This window comes from Ictalurus punctatus, chromosome 4 (genome assembly GCF_001660625.3).
Source record: "Ictalurus punctatus breed USDA103 chromosome 4, Coco_2.0, whole genome shotgun sequence".
NCBI lineage: Eukaryota > Metazoa > Chordata > Actinopteri > Siluriformes > Ictaluridae > Ictalurus > Ictalurus punctatus.
This window is the reverse complement of record NC_071284.1, coordinates 35,591,892-35,608,410: the sequence shown is the minus strand read 5'-3', so window position 1 is coordinate 35,608,410 and position 16,519 is coordinate 35,591,892. Positions and strand designations below refer to the sequence as shown.

The 16,519-nt window shown below is 44.0% G+C and overlaps 1 protein-coding gene across 2 annotated transcripts in view; it reads left to right on the top strand.

The window, feature by feature from the left end:
• Window positions 1-7,581: 7,581 nt before the first annotated feature.
• Window positions 7,582-16,519, top strand: part of homer2 (homer scaffold protein 2) — an 18,793-nt gene continuing 9,855 nt past the window's right edge. The window contains exons 1-2 of one of the 2 annotated variants that reach the window (XM_017466090.3): window positions 7,582-8,112; window positions 16,240-16,396. In XM_017466090.3, the coding sequence (XP_017321579.1) occupies window positions 8,111-8,112; window positions 16,240-16,396 (159 nt within the window). In that variant the 5' untranslated portion in view covers window positions 7,582-8,110. Of the gene's footprint in view, window positions 8,113-8,809; window positions 9,075-16,239; window positions 16,397-16,519 lie in introns of those variants that run through there. The other variant, XM_017466086.3, reaches the window with a different exon arrangement.

Sequence of the window (16,519 nt, the reverse complement as noted above, 5' to 3'; positions counted from 1 at the left end):
ATCACACACTCTATAATCACACTCTCTATAATCACACACTCTCTATAATCACACACTCTCTATAATCACACACTCTATAATTTCACACTAGCACACACTCTCTGTCGTCTATCCTTTCTTTTTTCTTTCCCTTTCTCTAAATTGTTTCTTTATATTCTTTATATTCTTTATATTCTCTTCCTTCACACCATCTTTCCTCAATAACATTCATAGCACTTTCGTATGCCTCTTCTTCTTCTTCTTCTTCTTCTTCTTCTTCTTCTTCTTCTTCTTCTTCTTTTTCTGCTTCCTCTGTCTCTTGTTATTACCAATAGTGCTGTTGCTCTGCTGTCCACTAGAGGGAGATAAAATAGTTTTAAAAAGTTCCAGATTCACTATTTAAGATGTCAGTTTATTGTCATTTCTCTGTACTTTATTACATAAAAGATGAAATACTGTTCCTCCCAGACCTCACAGTGCAGAACAGATTGTCTTGAAAATTTAAAGAATATACATTGAAAAATACTCCTGTGTATATGTAACGTATTATAGACATAAATGATAATAACACTAATAATTTATCATTCCATGTATATTTTTATTGTCCTTTTCTGGTTTCATATTTGTCCCCTTCTGTAAATGTATGTGGAATTTTCTGTCAGTTATTAATAATTTAAGCCAAGGATATGTATTTTGATCTGACCTATATATAATACATTTTCAAATATGCAATGCTTTCACTGTAGCCTCAGGAGCACTCTGCTTGTACTGCTGAAGAAGGACTTTGTCCTAAATGTTGTGTTTCACTGTAAACTTTGTGTTACTCCTCTGATACAGTAGTACACTAGACAGCAGTACACATAGTAGTCTCCTCAGATATCAGCAGCTCCCCAGCTCGTCTCCTCGTGCTGCTGTGGAGGAGAATCCTGAACATCTGGCCGTCACCAATCAGCAGAATCGACCTGGCTGGAACACCAACGTTCCTGAAAGTGATGGATGCTCCTCACATCCAACAGCTGAGGATCAGGAGAAGAAAAAGAGGCTTGGAGTTCCCTTCATTCTTACAAGGTCACGTGATCAGACTTGGTGTTAAGGTATGTAGGCTTTTTCCCGTAAATGTTCTCCCGTGGTTTTGAGGTCACAGTTTTGTGTTGGCTTCATTTGTATATAATCGAATGGTTTATTTAATATCAGCTGCTCGATTTAAAGAATTAATCACGTTCTTTAAGGTAATTCATCTTACACACACATTTCTGCTTCCTGAATTATCTTTTTATCTTCACAAATCTCAGTGTCCCAAGACGTGGAAGAAGAAGTAAAGTTCCTCTGACACACGGTGGCCAGCCGACCGCTTCCACCTCCACAACTCTTCACAACTGAAAGGAACCTGTGAGTTTTGACCATGTTTATGCCACATGTCTTTTTAGTGTATAACATATTGTTGACCTTCATCAGCGCTCTGCATCCTGTACTGTAAATAATAATAATGATGATGTTTATTTATGATGTTAGCTGATGATTTTTAAAGAGCGTGATGATCATGTTTAGAGTTTTTATCCATTCCTGCCCCAGGTGTCCTGATAATGAGCTAAAAGAGCAGGTTTTTTTCGTCATTTTTTCGTTTTTTTCGTCATTTTGCGGTAACTCTGCTTCTTCTCATGTTTCCAGCTTCACACAGACAATCGAAAGCCTCGGGGTCGGTCTTCAAGAACACTCGCAGAACACTGGGCAGGATCTTCTCCAACATCTCCGAGGCCTTCACCAGCTGCTTCAACCCTGAAACCGCACCATAAGCTCACCAGTGTAAAAACAATAAACCAAAAATAAGAAGAAACTAAAAAAAACAAAACCTCAAACTAACAAACAAACAACAATCCTAAACCGACAATCTCCAGTTTAAATCTCTGCTGATTAAAAACAAACAAACAACAAAACAAATAACAAACAAACATAAAAACCCAACTCTGATGGTTAACAATACGAACAAGAAGATAAATAAACCAATCAAAAATTTACTCTGGTTTAAAACTTTTTCTGTTAAAACAAATGCAGATAGAAACGGCTTCATGTGCACGGTTCTGCGTTTCATAACGCTGATGGAAATCAATTAATCAAACAATTAATACGGAATAATAATATTCCTGGGGCCAGTGGGAGCTCAGCGGTTACGACATTGGAGGACTGATCAAAAGGTCATGAGTTCGAATCCCAGCACCACCTAGCTGGAACCGTTGGGCCCTTGAGCGTGGCCCTTAACCCTCAGTTATATACATGAGATAAATATAACTCACTCTGGATAACAGCGTCTGCCAAATACCATAAATGTAATAATAATAATAATAATAATAATAATAATAATAATTCGTAACCTCATTAGTAAAGCGTGATAGAAGTCGACTGAACTTCTCATGGTTCATGTCGTGTGGTAATATTTCCTCTCTTACAGTAATATTACAGTGTTAGCTAATTCTCTCTTCCTTTAAACATCTTCACGTTTCACTGAACATAGAAACTATAAGCTTGAGAGATTAAAGACAGAAACAGGAGATACTGACAGATGATGATCAAGCACTGAGGTCTGCCCATGCTCACCATAACTCCTAAGAGAACGTTATAACTGTAATAAAGGATGAGACGACGCAGCAGTGTTGAGTTGAGTTGTGAGGTCCTGGATTGCCCGTAAGCCAGAGTCCCCAAAAATATCATCAGAGTATTTATATCACGGCTAGACCAAAAAGAACCTGAGAAGAGCTTCTTCACATTTAACAAATAACCTTCATTCCATATCAGTGTGGACGTGTGGAACTCCTGATGAGCTGTCCATGGAATTTTCTGAAATACTTTAAACTGAATGCACTCTAATGGCACCAGATTTAAGCTGAAGGATCCTCTGGGCAGTGTGTGTGTAGGGAAGGGTCTGTAGCTGATATGGGGTCACCACTACGACCCTGATAATGGACCGTAGTTGGAAAGAGCCCGAAGGTATGTACATGTTGAAGAATTGTAATAAGTTGTTAAATATTGAATAAAGTTTGATGTAAAAACACAAGGCCTACATCACAGTTTGTAGTTGGACTGATCCTGGACCAGATGTATTTAGATCTGAGTGAAGCAGGAAGTGACGACATAAAAACCAGAAAGTTAAGCTGTGACACAACGTTCATCTTAATAGCGACTATTTCCCCTTGAAAATCTGTTAAAGTCACAAGGCAGAAAACACCAAACAACCGACTCATAATGCCGCAGTGACGTCACGCTCCTGTAGATGGCGCTGTTTAGCCAGGTTTTTCAAACAGACTGATCTGCACATTGTGACGTAAACATCCCCAGGAAAGGTGACAAATGAAACAGACTTTATGTTCTGTACTGATCCATTGTGAAGATTGTGTAATTGAAAGTTACATTACGGTGTGTGACATATTTAAGGTGTGTGTGTGTGTGTGTGTGTGTGTGTGTGTGTGTGTGTGTGCGTTTGTTGACCTCTCCTGGTGACAGTTGTGAGTGGAAATAAAAGATGGGACACCACGTTCATGTTACTGCTTCACATTTACAAACATCAGACTCTGAGCTGAATGCTTACACACTTTGTGACATAATGTGGTTTTATCCTGGTGCTCTGTGTGTGTGTGTGTGTGTGTGTGTGTGTGTGTGTGTGTGTGTGTGTGTTTAGTGCATTGTCGTCTCCCTGCGGCAGAAATTCTGCATCTGAGAGTAAAAATAGATTCAACTGGAGAAGAAAAAACTGCACCTCCCCCACAGAGCCAAACACACACTCATTTAAAACACAGCTGAGTACTTACACACACGCACACACACACACACAGCTTTAGTATTTCACACTGCTTCTCTTTAGTATACATTTTTACACTTAGTTTTGAATCTTTTTCTCTAAGAATAAACCCAATCATTTTTCTCACATTGATAAGTTTCGTATTAACACACACACGTGAGAGACACGTCACAGGGAACTAATCTGATCTGTGACGTGTCTCTCACGTGTGCTCATTTGTGTCCCCGAGTTTTCCTGCGCTCCAGTCCACTTCACTTAAACTTACAGATTTCCCTCTGACTGTTACACAGCGCTGACACTGGAGACTCCTTCCTCACACCTTACAGAGACATCTCCTTACAGAAAACTCCACCACATGAACAATTTTAAACCGGATTCTGTGGAGCGTGCGCTGTACACGTCGCTGTGAATGAGCTGTTATAGTAACAATAACGTATTAGAACCCGCACGTTATCATGAATATAAACCTGCGCTACTGTCAGAGCCGCTGTTATAGACAACTAATCACCACCTCCTGACCAATCACAGTCCAGAACTCAGCAGCGCCGTGGGATAAAGCAATTTAATTATTTATTTTTCTATTTATTCATTTTTTTACAGTAAATAAAGCCGAGTGTTTGTTTGAGAGTCAGGAATCGCAGGTCTCCAGATTCAGATCTGGTTTTATTCAAAATTCTAACTAATATAATCACTTAGTATATAATATGTACAGCCACAAGCAGCGATTCAGGGGTCCAAGCACTCCGAGATGGCCTGTACTGTAGAGATTCTTGTAGGAAATTGTGTCTGAATCCTTGTTTGTTTGGTTTTGGAATAAAAGCTTGATTGAATCCACCCGACAAGTCAGATGTCAATACACAGAAGCATTTCTGAGATCACTTCCTGTTTGGAGTTTTCAGCATTATTGTGTCCATGACCTCAGGACCCACTGGAAATTATAACGTGTCTGTGACATGTGCTTCCAGAGAGATGGTCAGTAACGTGCCTAACTTTGGCCTGTTGGTGGCGCTAGACGATTTAAGAGGCGCAGCCAAAAACTGGTGGGGAAACTTTTGGGATGACGCTGAATCAGTGTGACAAATTTTATAAAGTATGTGAACATTTCTTTGAGCTGATATTGACTCTTATAGCATGAACAATAATTCTATCTATCTATATAAAAATATGTGTATTTAAATGTTGAAAGACACACACACACACACACACACACACACACTTTGACAGATGAATGTGCCCACTGAAGCTAAATAACGATTCTCTGCATTTTTACTCGTCCTTCCTTCGGTCATGTTCTCTTTCTGTCTGCAGTGAAATTACATAACACTTCTCTTCATGCTCTCTCTCACTCTCTCACACACACACACACACACACACACACACAGAGAGTCAGAATTGAAATAATCACTGCAGCTTCCTCTCTGTAATAATATAACAGCACAGAACATCTGTGTTTCATTGGTTCAGTGATGAGTTCTGGACTGTGATTGGTCAGAAGGTGGTGATGAGTTCTCTGTAACAGCAGCTCCGACAGTAGCACAGGTTTATATTAACGCGCTCTATCTGCTACGTTATGGTTTCTATGGTAACCGCTGGTTCACAGGGACATGTACAGCGCACACTCCAGTGATTACAGAGTAAAAACGTGTGTGTGATTGCTGATGTGGAGCAGTTTGTCTGAAACAGATAAATAAGAGTGGAAAGGAAACGTGAGGTGACGTGACGTGTGTCAGGAGGCAAACCATCACCGTGTCGCTTTTCACTTCTGATTAAATCTCCATGTGATTTACATAAAATAACTCCAGCACAGATTTTTGCAAATGAAGCACAGGAAATAAAGTGATAATGCTTCCTGATGGAGGGGTGAGCTGATCAGCACGTAAGAAACACACACACACACACACACACGTTTTAACAGTATTCACATCTTTTCACGTCTCCATTAAACCCAAATCAACAGCTACATCAGTATTAAAAACTTTCCCATTGAAACTGATGGAATGCTGGAGAATTTAAATTCCAGCTGATGATGTCATAATGGGCGTCACAACAGCCGACCAATCAGGAGCTTTCCCTTAAACCCCAACACACACTCATTACAATCACACAGACCTTATTTTATTCCATCCTCCTCCTTCTCTTTCCTCACGGTTTCCCCACTCTCATTTTTCCTTCCTGTCTGCTTTATTTTATCCTCCATTACATCACTGATATTAATATTTACAATATATTGAAAAGTGTACTTTATTTAAACACTACTTAAGGAAATGTACGTTATTAGTTTGTGTGTAGAGTGTAATCTTTACGGCATTAAACAGATATTAATTGTGTTAAAGTGAGTAATAAACACTGATTAATACGGAAATAAAACCCTGCTTAAAAGTGATTTTAAATGATTTTTGTTCCCGCATAATTACAATAATCATTATGTATTCCATACATAAATCATATATAGAATGAAAACACACACAAACACACACAAACACACACACACACACAGAGAGACAGACAGACAGACACATGCCTTGTATTTTCAAAAAAATTTATGAGTTCTTTTGAAGCAAATATTTAAATGAGACTGTAATTTACATCACCAATAAAGAGCTGAAGTAATAAACACACTGACTAACACACACACACACACACACACACACACACACACACACACACGTCGCCTCCCGCCCGACTCTCAGTAGCGATCGTAATGTCGTCTCTGATTATATGAGTTCTGGTGACCTCCGTATCGCCGATCCTGTGACCTCTGACCCCAGCCGCCGCCACGGTGATGTCTGCTGTCCTGGAAACTAAAGAACACCACAGAGCTCGTGAGAACCCGAGTCACTCCCACTCCATTCACCTGCACTGCTGTACTGCAGCGTAGCCAGACAAGAGAGTGATCTCTTTAACACCAAAACTGAAGAGAAAGACTCAACTAAACACTGCTCTTCCAGTGCAACACCAGGAGAACTCACATAGCTGTACATCCTTTTTTTTTTAAAAACACGAACACATGAAGGTTAATGATCAGTGTTAGAGTTTATACCGAGCGTCTCTGCTCCTCCATGCCTCCACTACAGGCGGCTGCACCGCAGGCTGCTGCAAATACCGCTGAAACTCTTCGTCTTGTGCTGAGAAGCGGTGCGCAAACTGTTCCTCGTACTCCTGAGCTTCAGCCATGCTGCTGGAAAACATACACACACCAGTAAACACCAATAAACAGCATCAAGCACCATTAAACACAATTAAGTGCTAATAAACACTGTTAAACTCCAAAACCCATCACTGAATGCCAAGTACACCATCAAAAGGACACCAAAACACCATTACCCTTTAATAAAACACCATTACATGACTTCAAACACCATCAAATACCATTACGCTTTAATAAAAGACCATTACATGATTTCAAACACCATCAAGCACTAAAACAATTGGCATCAAACACAATCCCACACCATCAAATACCATTAAATAAAACTAAACACCAAACACCATGAATCAGTACTAAAACACCATTAAACTCCATTAAACACTAAAACATACCAGACACCAAATATCAAACACCATTCAAATCCACCACACACCACCAAATACCCTCAAGCACAATTACAAACCGCCAAACACCACCATACACCATCAAATACCATTAAACACCAGTAAAAACTCAAACACTAAACACAATTAAACGCCATCATTGCTGCTATTATTATTATTATTATTATTATTATTATTAAGGGTGATTAAACACGGCTAATGCTAGCTCGGCTAGTGACGTAGCTAAGGCTTTTATTACATGAAACTGTTAATACACTTACCTAGACCAAACACTTTTGTTTAATAAAGAAAAGACGTGAAAATTCTTTACTGCGTCTTATTTGTTTTATCAGATAAAAATTAAACACCGCGAGCTTCTTCAGCTTTTCCGCCCGGACAATAAAGACGCACGCGTGCACCCTTTATTTCGCTCCGCCACTCGTCCGCTACAAAGGTTCCGCCCGGAGTTTTGTTCCGCCCTCTCATGTTTCCCTCATAAGAAACAGCCCAAAGCCTTCAGCGCGTTTCTGTCCGCGTTCCTCCTGAACGATTCTCCAAGTTCCACCGGAACCATGTCGGTGCGAGCGAGGACAGCGTGAGGCTTCGATCTGACCGTCCAGTCCAGCTCCAAGGAGGAATTCCATTCAATCCATTCAGTTCCATTACCGGTGCGACTGCAGTGCGCGCGACTCCGACTCACGAGACACGAGCCAAGTTTATTTTCCTTTTTAATTATTAATATTTTATTTTATTTTATTTGTTTAAACATTTCACCTACAAGTGTGGAGAAAAGGAAACAAATTCAGACTCATGTAAGTACAAAAAAAATGTTAAATTCATTTCCATTTAAAACGCGCGTGCATGTTTTCGGACCTTCGTTTATTTTTATTTCATATTTATTTATTTCTCTCTCTCTCTCACACACACACACACACCACTTTCCACCGTTCATACGCTGAACTCCCGGGTTTCGGACATGAAGATTATGATCTATCATAATTATAATAAAATGTCATACGAGTGTGTGTATGAGAGAGAGAGAGAGAGAGAGAAAGAGTGTATGAGAGTGTGTATGAGAGAGAGAGAAAGAGTGTATGAGTGTGTATTAGAGAGAGAGAGAAAGAGTGTATGAGTGTGTATTAGAGAGAGAGAATGAGAAAGAGAGTGTATGAGAGTGTGTATTTGAGAGAGAGAGAGTGTGTGTGTGAGAGAGAGAGAGAGAGAGAGAGAGAGAGAGCAGGTGGATCCGCTCCGTGTCGCTGCTGTTGCACATTTTTAAGACCCGACGCGCGCGCCCACACTCGGACCTGATTCCCTGCGCGCGCTGCGTTTACATTAAACCGGATTTCAGACTAATTTTAATATTTCATGCGATTTGTAATACTGTGTGTGTGTGTGTGTGTGTGTGTGTGTGTGTGTGTGTGTGTGTTTCTCACAGACAGTCCGCGCTGCAGTGTGCATGAGTGTGTGTGTGTGTGTGTGTGTGTGTGTACCTGGAGTTTGATCCGAGTAATACACACACACACACACACACACACACGCACACACTGGCGCGGTGTGAGGATCAGAAAGAGTTTCGGTTCATAACGCTCGCGTTTCAGTCTCGGGGCCTGAAATGGAGTCGGTGTGGATCTAACACACACGCGCGCGCACACACACACACACACACACATACACACACATACACACACATACACTTATACACTCTCTCTCACACACTACACACTACACACTCATAGTGTTCAGTTTTCCTACGCGGAACCACGGCCATGGGGTGAGTACACACACACACACTCACTCACTCACACACACACACTCACTCACTCACACACACACTCTCTCTCTCTCTCTCTCCAGCTGCTGTTCTCAGCCTGGCGCTTAACACTCTGCCTTGCTTTAATTAGACTGGAATTTAACACACTGAACACTGCGGATTTAAACTAACCTGCTATTATTACATGTTTAATTCCCTTAACACTCAGTCTAACCAACTTTTAATATAATTAACACACTCCTACACACACCTACACACTCAGCACGGCACTTAACACACTCGACCTACCTTTATTAGACTCGCCGTAATCTCTGTCGGAAAGTGAACGCACTGAACACCAGTTACAGGAGCTCTGTACAAACGTCTGCTACGCTTTACTCAGTCCAGAGTTTTAGCACATTGTGTTGAATCAGACTGACTGGGGTTCTGAACACTTTAATACGCGGGACACTTCAAACACCTCCCTACTTCCTTTACTGAGCTCACGCCGACACTCAACACACTGCACCTGCTTTTATCACACTCAACAGTCGAATCAACTCTTAATGTGATTAACACACGCCGCTGTTCCAGTCGTCAGCGCGGCACTCGACAGTCCGACCTGCATGTCTAGGATTTTAATACACTTAACACCTCTTGGCTGGCTCGGCATTCCACTACACCTGTTTTTATTAGACTTAACACGTAACCGATTGCGCGATGCGCCGCTCCGCCTGGCGACGTTTAACTCGTTCCAACTGCTCGTATTAACACGTTCCTGCTGTACTGCCGGTGTTTATGTTTTGGCTTCTATTTCACGTCACACGGCTTCTGGTCACTTTCAGTAGACCTTTATTTCACGTAACACCATCTAACCAACTTCTGTTACGGTTAACACACTCAGCAGCTCTCAGACCTGCGTACCGGTCAACACGGTTAGACTTAACGTTCTCTACGTTACATTCTGCGCAGAACAAGAGGTGTTTGGAGACTGTTAATACGACCTAACCCGCTTTATTACAGTCCACACATTCATACCAACACTGCGGCACGCCACATGGCACTCGGACCTTCTTCATGTAAGACTTAACACTATAGAGGCTTTTATTTTATTTCACTGAACCTTTATTTCACTTAACATCGCTTAATCCTACACCAGCTTTTATTATACTGAACACCTTCACACTGCTCTGATCAGACTCGGCATAGCACTTAACACAGTCTGATTAAACTCAGACCAATCGGATTTTATTTATCAGTGTTAATCCCACGGCGCTGCTGAGTTCTGGACTGTGATTGGTCAGGAGGTGGTGATTAGTTGTCTATAACAGCGGCTCTGACAGTAGCGCAGGTTTATATTCATGATAACGTGCGGGTTCTAATGCGTTACGGTCACTATAGCAACAGCTCATTCACAGCGACGTGTACAGCGCACGCTCCACAGAATCCGGTTTAAAATTGTTCATGTGGTGGAGTTTTCTGTAAGGAGATGTCTCTGTAAGGTGTGAGGAAGGAGTCTCCAGTGTCAGAGCTGTGTAACAGTCAGAGGAAAATCTCTGAGTTTACGCCTTGCAGTTTCTCAGTAACATGACAAGCTGTGACTTTTCTGTTTTATTAACTTCAGGAGAGAATAGAGAGGGAATAGAGAGAGAGGGAATAGAGAGAGAGGGAATAGAGAGAGAGGGAATAGAGAGAGAGGGGGAATAGAGAGAGAGGGAATAGAGAGAGGGAATAGAGAGAGAGAGAGAGAGGGAATAGAGAGAGGGAATAGAGAGAGGGAATAGAGAGAGAGAGAGAGGGAATAGAGAGAGAGGGAATAGAGAGAGAGAGAGAGAGAATAGAGAGAGAGAGGGAATAGAGAGAGGGAATAGAGAGGGAATAGAGAGGGAATAGAGAGGGAATAGAGAGAGAGAGAGAGAGAGAGAGAGAGAGAGGGAATAGAGAGAGAGAGGGAATAGAGAGAGAGAGGGAATAGAGAGAGAGAGAGAGAGAGAGGGAATAGAGAGAGAGAGAGAGAGAGAGAGAGGGAATAGAGAGGGGGAGAGGGAATAGAGAGAGAGGGAATAGAGAGAGAGAGAGAGAGAGGGAATAGAGAGAGAGGGAATAGAGAGAGAGGGAATAGAGAGAGAGGGAATAGAGAGAGAGGGAATAGAGAGAGAGGGAATAGAGAGGGAATAGAGAGAGAATAGAGAGAGGGAAGGTGAGGGAACGAGTGTTTATAGCTGCTATAACGTACACTAGGTTGCAGTATAAATGGAGAAAGGTCTGACGCTGCAGTTGTGGAGTATTGAGGTGCAGAACAGGAGGAAGGGGTGATGGGGTGAGCTGCTGTGGTGTAAGAGGAATAAAACACAGGGACGTGCTGTTAGAGGACTCAGGGTGGTGACGGTAACTCCGCTTCATGCATCACATCTCCCCGGCGTGGATTACTGTCCTGTTTATTCCTTATTTAACACATTTTAAATTTCAGTAGTGTACCTACACACACACACACACACACACGGTGCACACACACTCATCTCCATCACTGTTGGGACGTGCTGTTAGAGGACTCAGGGTGGTGACGGTAACTCCGGCACTCCACCCCGTTACTCAGCATGTTACTGGAACAGCTGGTGTGTGTCATTACTTGTGTAATAGATGTTTATTTGGCCACACATTAATTTAAAACGGAGTTTTTCTCTGTTCGAGGTAAGAAGCAGTTTGGCCAAGAATACAATGTCCAGAACGTCTCTTTAACCGCACTGCACTCCATCAGCTGAGGTTACTTTAGTTTTGTGCTCTGATGCTAATGTTGCTAACAAATAATTAAAGCTTATAGCTGCCAGTTTAGCATTGTTCTCACACACACACACACACACACACACACACACACACACACACACTTCTCAAATAAATTGTTTCCCAGTAACAGAATGTGTATTAAAATTTTAATTTGAATTGATTCGATAGCTGCTGTGACCTTCAGACTTTAGGCCACACCCCCTACCTGAGTGCGATGCGCCTGTCCTTTTGTACGTTTATAGATAAGTGTATCCTACACGCTCCGAAAACACATCAGCGAATCTGTTCGAAACATGTAGCCGAGTGAGGAGACGCCACTGTGGGATGATTTACACACACACACGTGTATTTAGCGCACCATGCTAAACCGGAGGCTACACACTTCTATTAACAGTTAGCAGAATTAGCCTTGTAGCGTCATCATAGCGGTCCACACAGGACACGTCTCGGCTCAGTGACTACACTCAGTGCCGAAGACATTTCATTCCTGGCTCAGACTTTACAGTTTCAGGGTGTGTGTGTGTTGTGTTGTGTTCGAGGTCACAGCCCTAGAAATGGCATACATTGCCAAACTGTGAACAAGCATAGACGAGTGTGTGTGTGTGTGTGTGTGTGTGTGTGTGTGTGTGTGTGTGTGTGTGTGTGTGTGTATGTATGTATGTGTGTGTGTGTGTGTGTGTGTGTGTGTGTGTGTGTGTGTGTGTGTGTGTGTGTGTGTGTGTGTGAGTCAGAAAGAATAAAACTGGTCTGACACGTCAGAGCTAACAAACCAGTTAGAGGAGTCGAGACTTATGCAACAGTACACTGAAACTCTCTCTCTCTTTCTCTCTCTCTCTTTCTGTCACACACACACACACACACACACGGGCACGCACACACACACACACACACACACACACACTACCAAACCACAAACACTACCAAACAATGCATAGATAAACTGTATATACACCACAAAGTGTGTTACTAAATCACCCTGTAATCCACATACAAACACTGTATAGAATCCGGGTGTGCTCCGGGTGTGCTCCGGGTGTGCTCCGGGTGTGCTCCGGGTGTGCTCCGGGTGTGCTCATCAGATTCTGACTGTTTTAAAGATCAGAGTGCTCCAAGTTAGGGATCAAGGGTCGAACTGAAATGGGGGATCTAGAGTCAGATTTAGGGGCTTCGTGGTCAGATTTAAGGCATTCTAAGATTCAGGTTATGGGTCAGAGGTCAGTCAGTGGAGTTGGGGTCAGGGTCGGGTTAGGGTTGGGGTGAGGGTTGGGGTCGGGTTAGGGTCGGAGTCAGGGTCGGGGTCAGGGTTGGGGTCAGGGTTGGGGTCGGGTTGGGGCCGGGGTCGGGTTGGGGTCAGGGTTAGGGTTGGGGTTAGGGTTGGGGTCGGGTTGGGGTCAGGGTTGGGGTCAGGGTTGGGGTTGGAGTCACAAGCAACTTTACAAAAATCCAAATAGAAATTTTGAATTTCTCCTAATGAGCAAGCCAGAGGTGACGATGGTGAGGAAAAACTTCCTGAGATGACATGGGGAAGTTAAGGGTGTAAGGTCAGTGTTGGGGGGCATTTTGTAGGTCAGTGTTGGGGGGTTTGTAGGTCAGTGTTGGGGGGTTGGGGTTGTAGGTCAGTGTTGGGGGTGGTTTGTAGGTCAGTGTTGGGGGGGTTTGTAGGTCAGTGTAGGGGGGGGTTGTAGGTCAGTGTTGGGGGGGGGTTGTAGGTCAGTGTTGGGGGGTTGGGTTTGTAGGTCAGTGTTGGGGGGTGGTTTGTAGGTCAGTGTTGGGGGGGTTTGTAGGTCAGTGTAGGGGGGGGTTGTAGGTCAGTGTTGGGGGGTTGTAGGTCAGTGTTGGGGGGGTTTGTAGGTCAGTGTTGGGGGGTGGTTTGTAGGTCAGTGTTGGGGGGTGGTTTGTAGGTCAGAGTTGGGGGGCATTTTGTAGGTCAGAGTTGGGGGGCATTTTGTAGGTCAGTGTTGGGGGGGTTGTAGGTCAGTGTTGGGGGGGTTGTAGGTCAGTGTTAGGGGGTGGGTTGTAGGTCAGTGTTGGGTGGGTTGTAGGTCAGTGTTGGGTGGGGTTGTAGGTCAGTGTTGGGGTGGGTTGTAGGTCAGTGTTGGGTGGGGTTGTAGGTCAGTGTTGGGGGGTTGGGGTTGTAGGTCAGTGTTGGGGGGGTGGGGTTGTAGGTCAGTGTTGGGGTGGGGTTGTAGGTCAGTGTTGGGGTGGGTTGTAGGTCAGTGTTGGGGGGTGGTTTGTAGGTCAGTGTTGTGGGGGTTGTAGGTCAGTGTTGTGGGGGTTGTAGGTCAGTGTTGTGGGGGTTGTAGGTCAGTGTTGGGGTGGGTGGGTTGTAGGTCAGTGTTGGGGGGGTGGTTTGTAGGTCAGTGTTGGGGGGGTTTGTAGGTCAGTGTTGGGGGGGTTGTAGGTCAGTGTTGGGGAGGTGGTTTGTAGGTCAGTGTTGGGGGGGTTGTAGGTCAGTGTTGGGGGGGTTGTAGGTCAGTGTTGGGGAGGTGGGTTGTAGGTCAGTGTTGGGGGGGTTGTAGGTCAGTGTTGGGGGGGTTGTAGGTCAGTGTTGGGGAGGTGGGTTGTAGGTCAGTGTTGTGGGGGTTGTAGGTCAGTGTTGTGGGGGTTGTAGGTCAGTGTTGGGGTGGGTGGGTTGTAGGTCAGTGTTGGGGGGGTGGTTTGTATGTCAGTGTTGGGGGGGTTTGTAGGTCAGTGTTGGGGGGGTTGTAGGTCAGTGTTGGGGGGGGTTGTAGGTCAGTGTTGGGGAGGTGGGTTGTAGGTCAGTGTTGGGGGGTTGTAGGTCAGTGTTGGGGGGGGTGGTTTGTATGTCAGTGTTGGGGGGGTTTGTAGGTCAGTGTTGTGGGGAGTTGGAGTCCGTGTTAAGAGCATGTTTAGGCTAAGATGGGTTTAGGAACAGCATTGGGGTTCTTGTGTCAAAGACGGGGGTCTAGCCTTAAGTTTTTGGGGGCTCTAATGTTAGAGTTACGGGGTCTGAGGTCCAACTTGAAGTAATGGGTTTTGGGTCAGGGATCCATTCTAGAGTCAGAGATAGAGGTTTTATGGTCAGATTTAGTGAGTTTTAAGGTTCCCAGTATAGGTCAGAGGGTGTAGGGTCAGTGTTAGACTTCTAGGGTGATAGTCAGGTGGTCTAGGGTTAGGTTCAGGTTTTGGGGGTTCTAAGGCCAGACTTGGGGTCATAGTTTGGAGTGTACAAATGTCAGTTATGGGTCCTGGGTCAGAAACATGGGTTCTAGAGTCACTTAGGGTTTTAATGGTCAGAATTAGGGGAGGTTCTAGGGTTAGAGGTAAAGGTCTAGGGTTAGAGTTGGGGGTGGGGTTTATGGTCAATTTATGGTTAGAGGCGGGGAGAAGTGCTTCCAAACGTGAGTGTATGTGTATTGATGGCTGATTGATTCTCCTGCAGTGTGTCACAGTCATGCCTGGGGCCTCTTTAGAATCTGCAGATAGCGATTAACCCCCCCTCCGACACACACACAAACACTCTGTTAGGGGGGTTAGTGTGTGTGTGTGTGTGTGTGTGTGTGTGTGTGTGTGTGTGTGTGTGTGTGTGCACGCATCTATTTAAAGACTGGTTGACCGATGGAGGCTCCGCCCAGTCTGCCTCCAACTCATAACTGTAACTTGCTTATAGTGTCTGTGTGTGTGTCTGTGTGTGTGTCTGTGTGTGTGTCTGTGTGTGTGTCTGTGTGTGTGTCTGTGTGTAATATAGTGGATTATGTAAGACACACTGCAGTAATACACCACCAAATTCACGCAGTTAACCTCATCACTGAACGATTATATTTTAAAGATAATTTGACCGAAACATCCGCAGTTTCGTGTTTAGAACCGATCAGCATGCGGGCTCTACCTGCTGTGTGGTTCTCCACTATGACGTGCTCATTCTTTTGATTTAGGAACTGGTACAACCACATTTTTACACTTAAAAAGAATTTCAGGAATTTCATTATCTAGTTTCAGCTTGGTGTGTGTGTTTCTTTTTCTTTTATTTCATTCACACACAGACATTTAGAGCAGAAAGCCGAGAGGAACAGGACGGGGAGGAACTTTCTCAAAGCAAGACTTGTTCACAATGTAGTGCACACTTCTGACACCTTCTAACCCTGTTACAACCACAGTGGACTGATGAGTGTTAATGTGCACTATGTAGTGAATAGGGCGTGCGGTCTGGGACACGCCCACAGTGGGTGTGCTGTTTATGTGCACTATGTAGTGAATAGGGCGTGCGGTCTGGGACACGCCCACAGTGGGTGTGCTGTTTATGTGCACTATGTAGTGAATAGGGCGTGCGGTCTGGGACACGCCCACAGTGGGTGTGCTGTTTATGTGCACTATGTAGTGAATAGGGCGTGCGGTCTGGGACACGCCCACAGTGTTAACCCTTTCTCTGTCTCTATTTCAGGGAGCAGCCGATCTTCACCACTCGAGCTCATGTCTTCCAGATCGATCCCAGCACCAAGAAGAACTGGGTCCCTGCCAGTAAACAAGCCGTCACCGTGTCCTACTTTTATGACAGCACTCGCAACAGCTATCGCATCATCAGCGTGGATGGGTCAAAGGTCAGACAGATGAAAAACTGTTTAAAGTATCACTCGATTTCTTACTAGTGAACATCTCTACATCTCCACCTCATTTAAAACACCAGGATATGCACAGGAATACACATGAATATGCAAATTTGG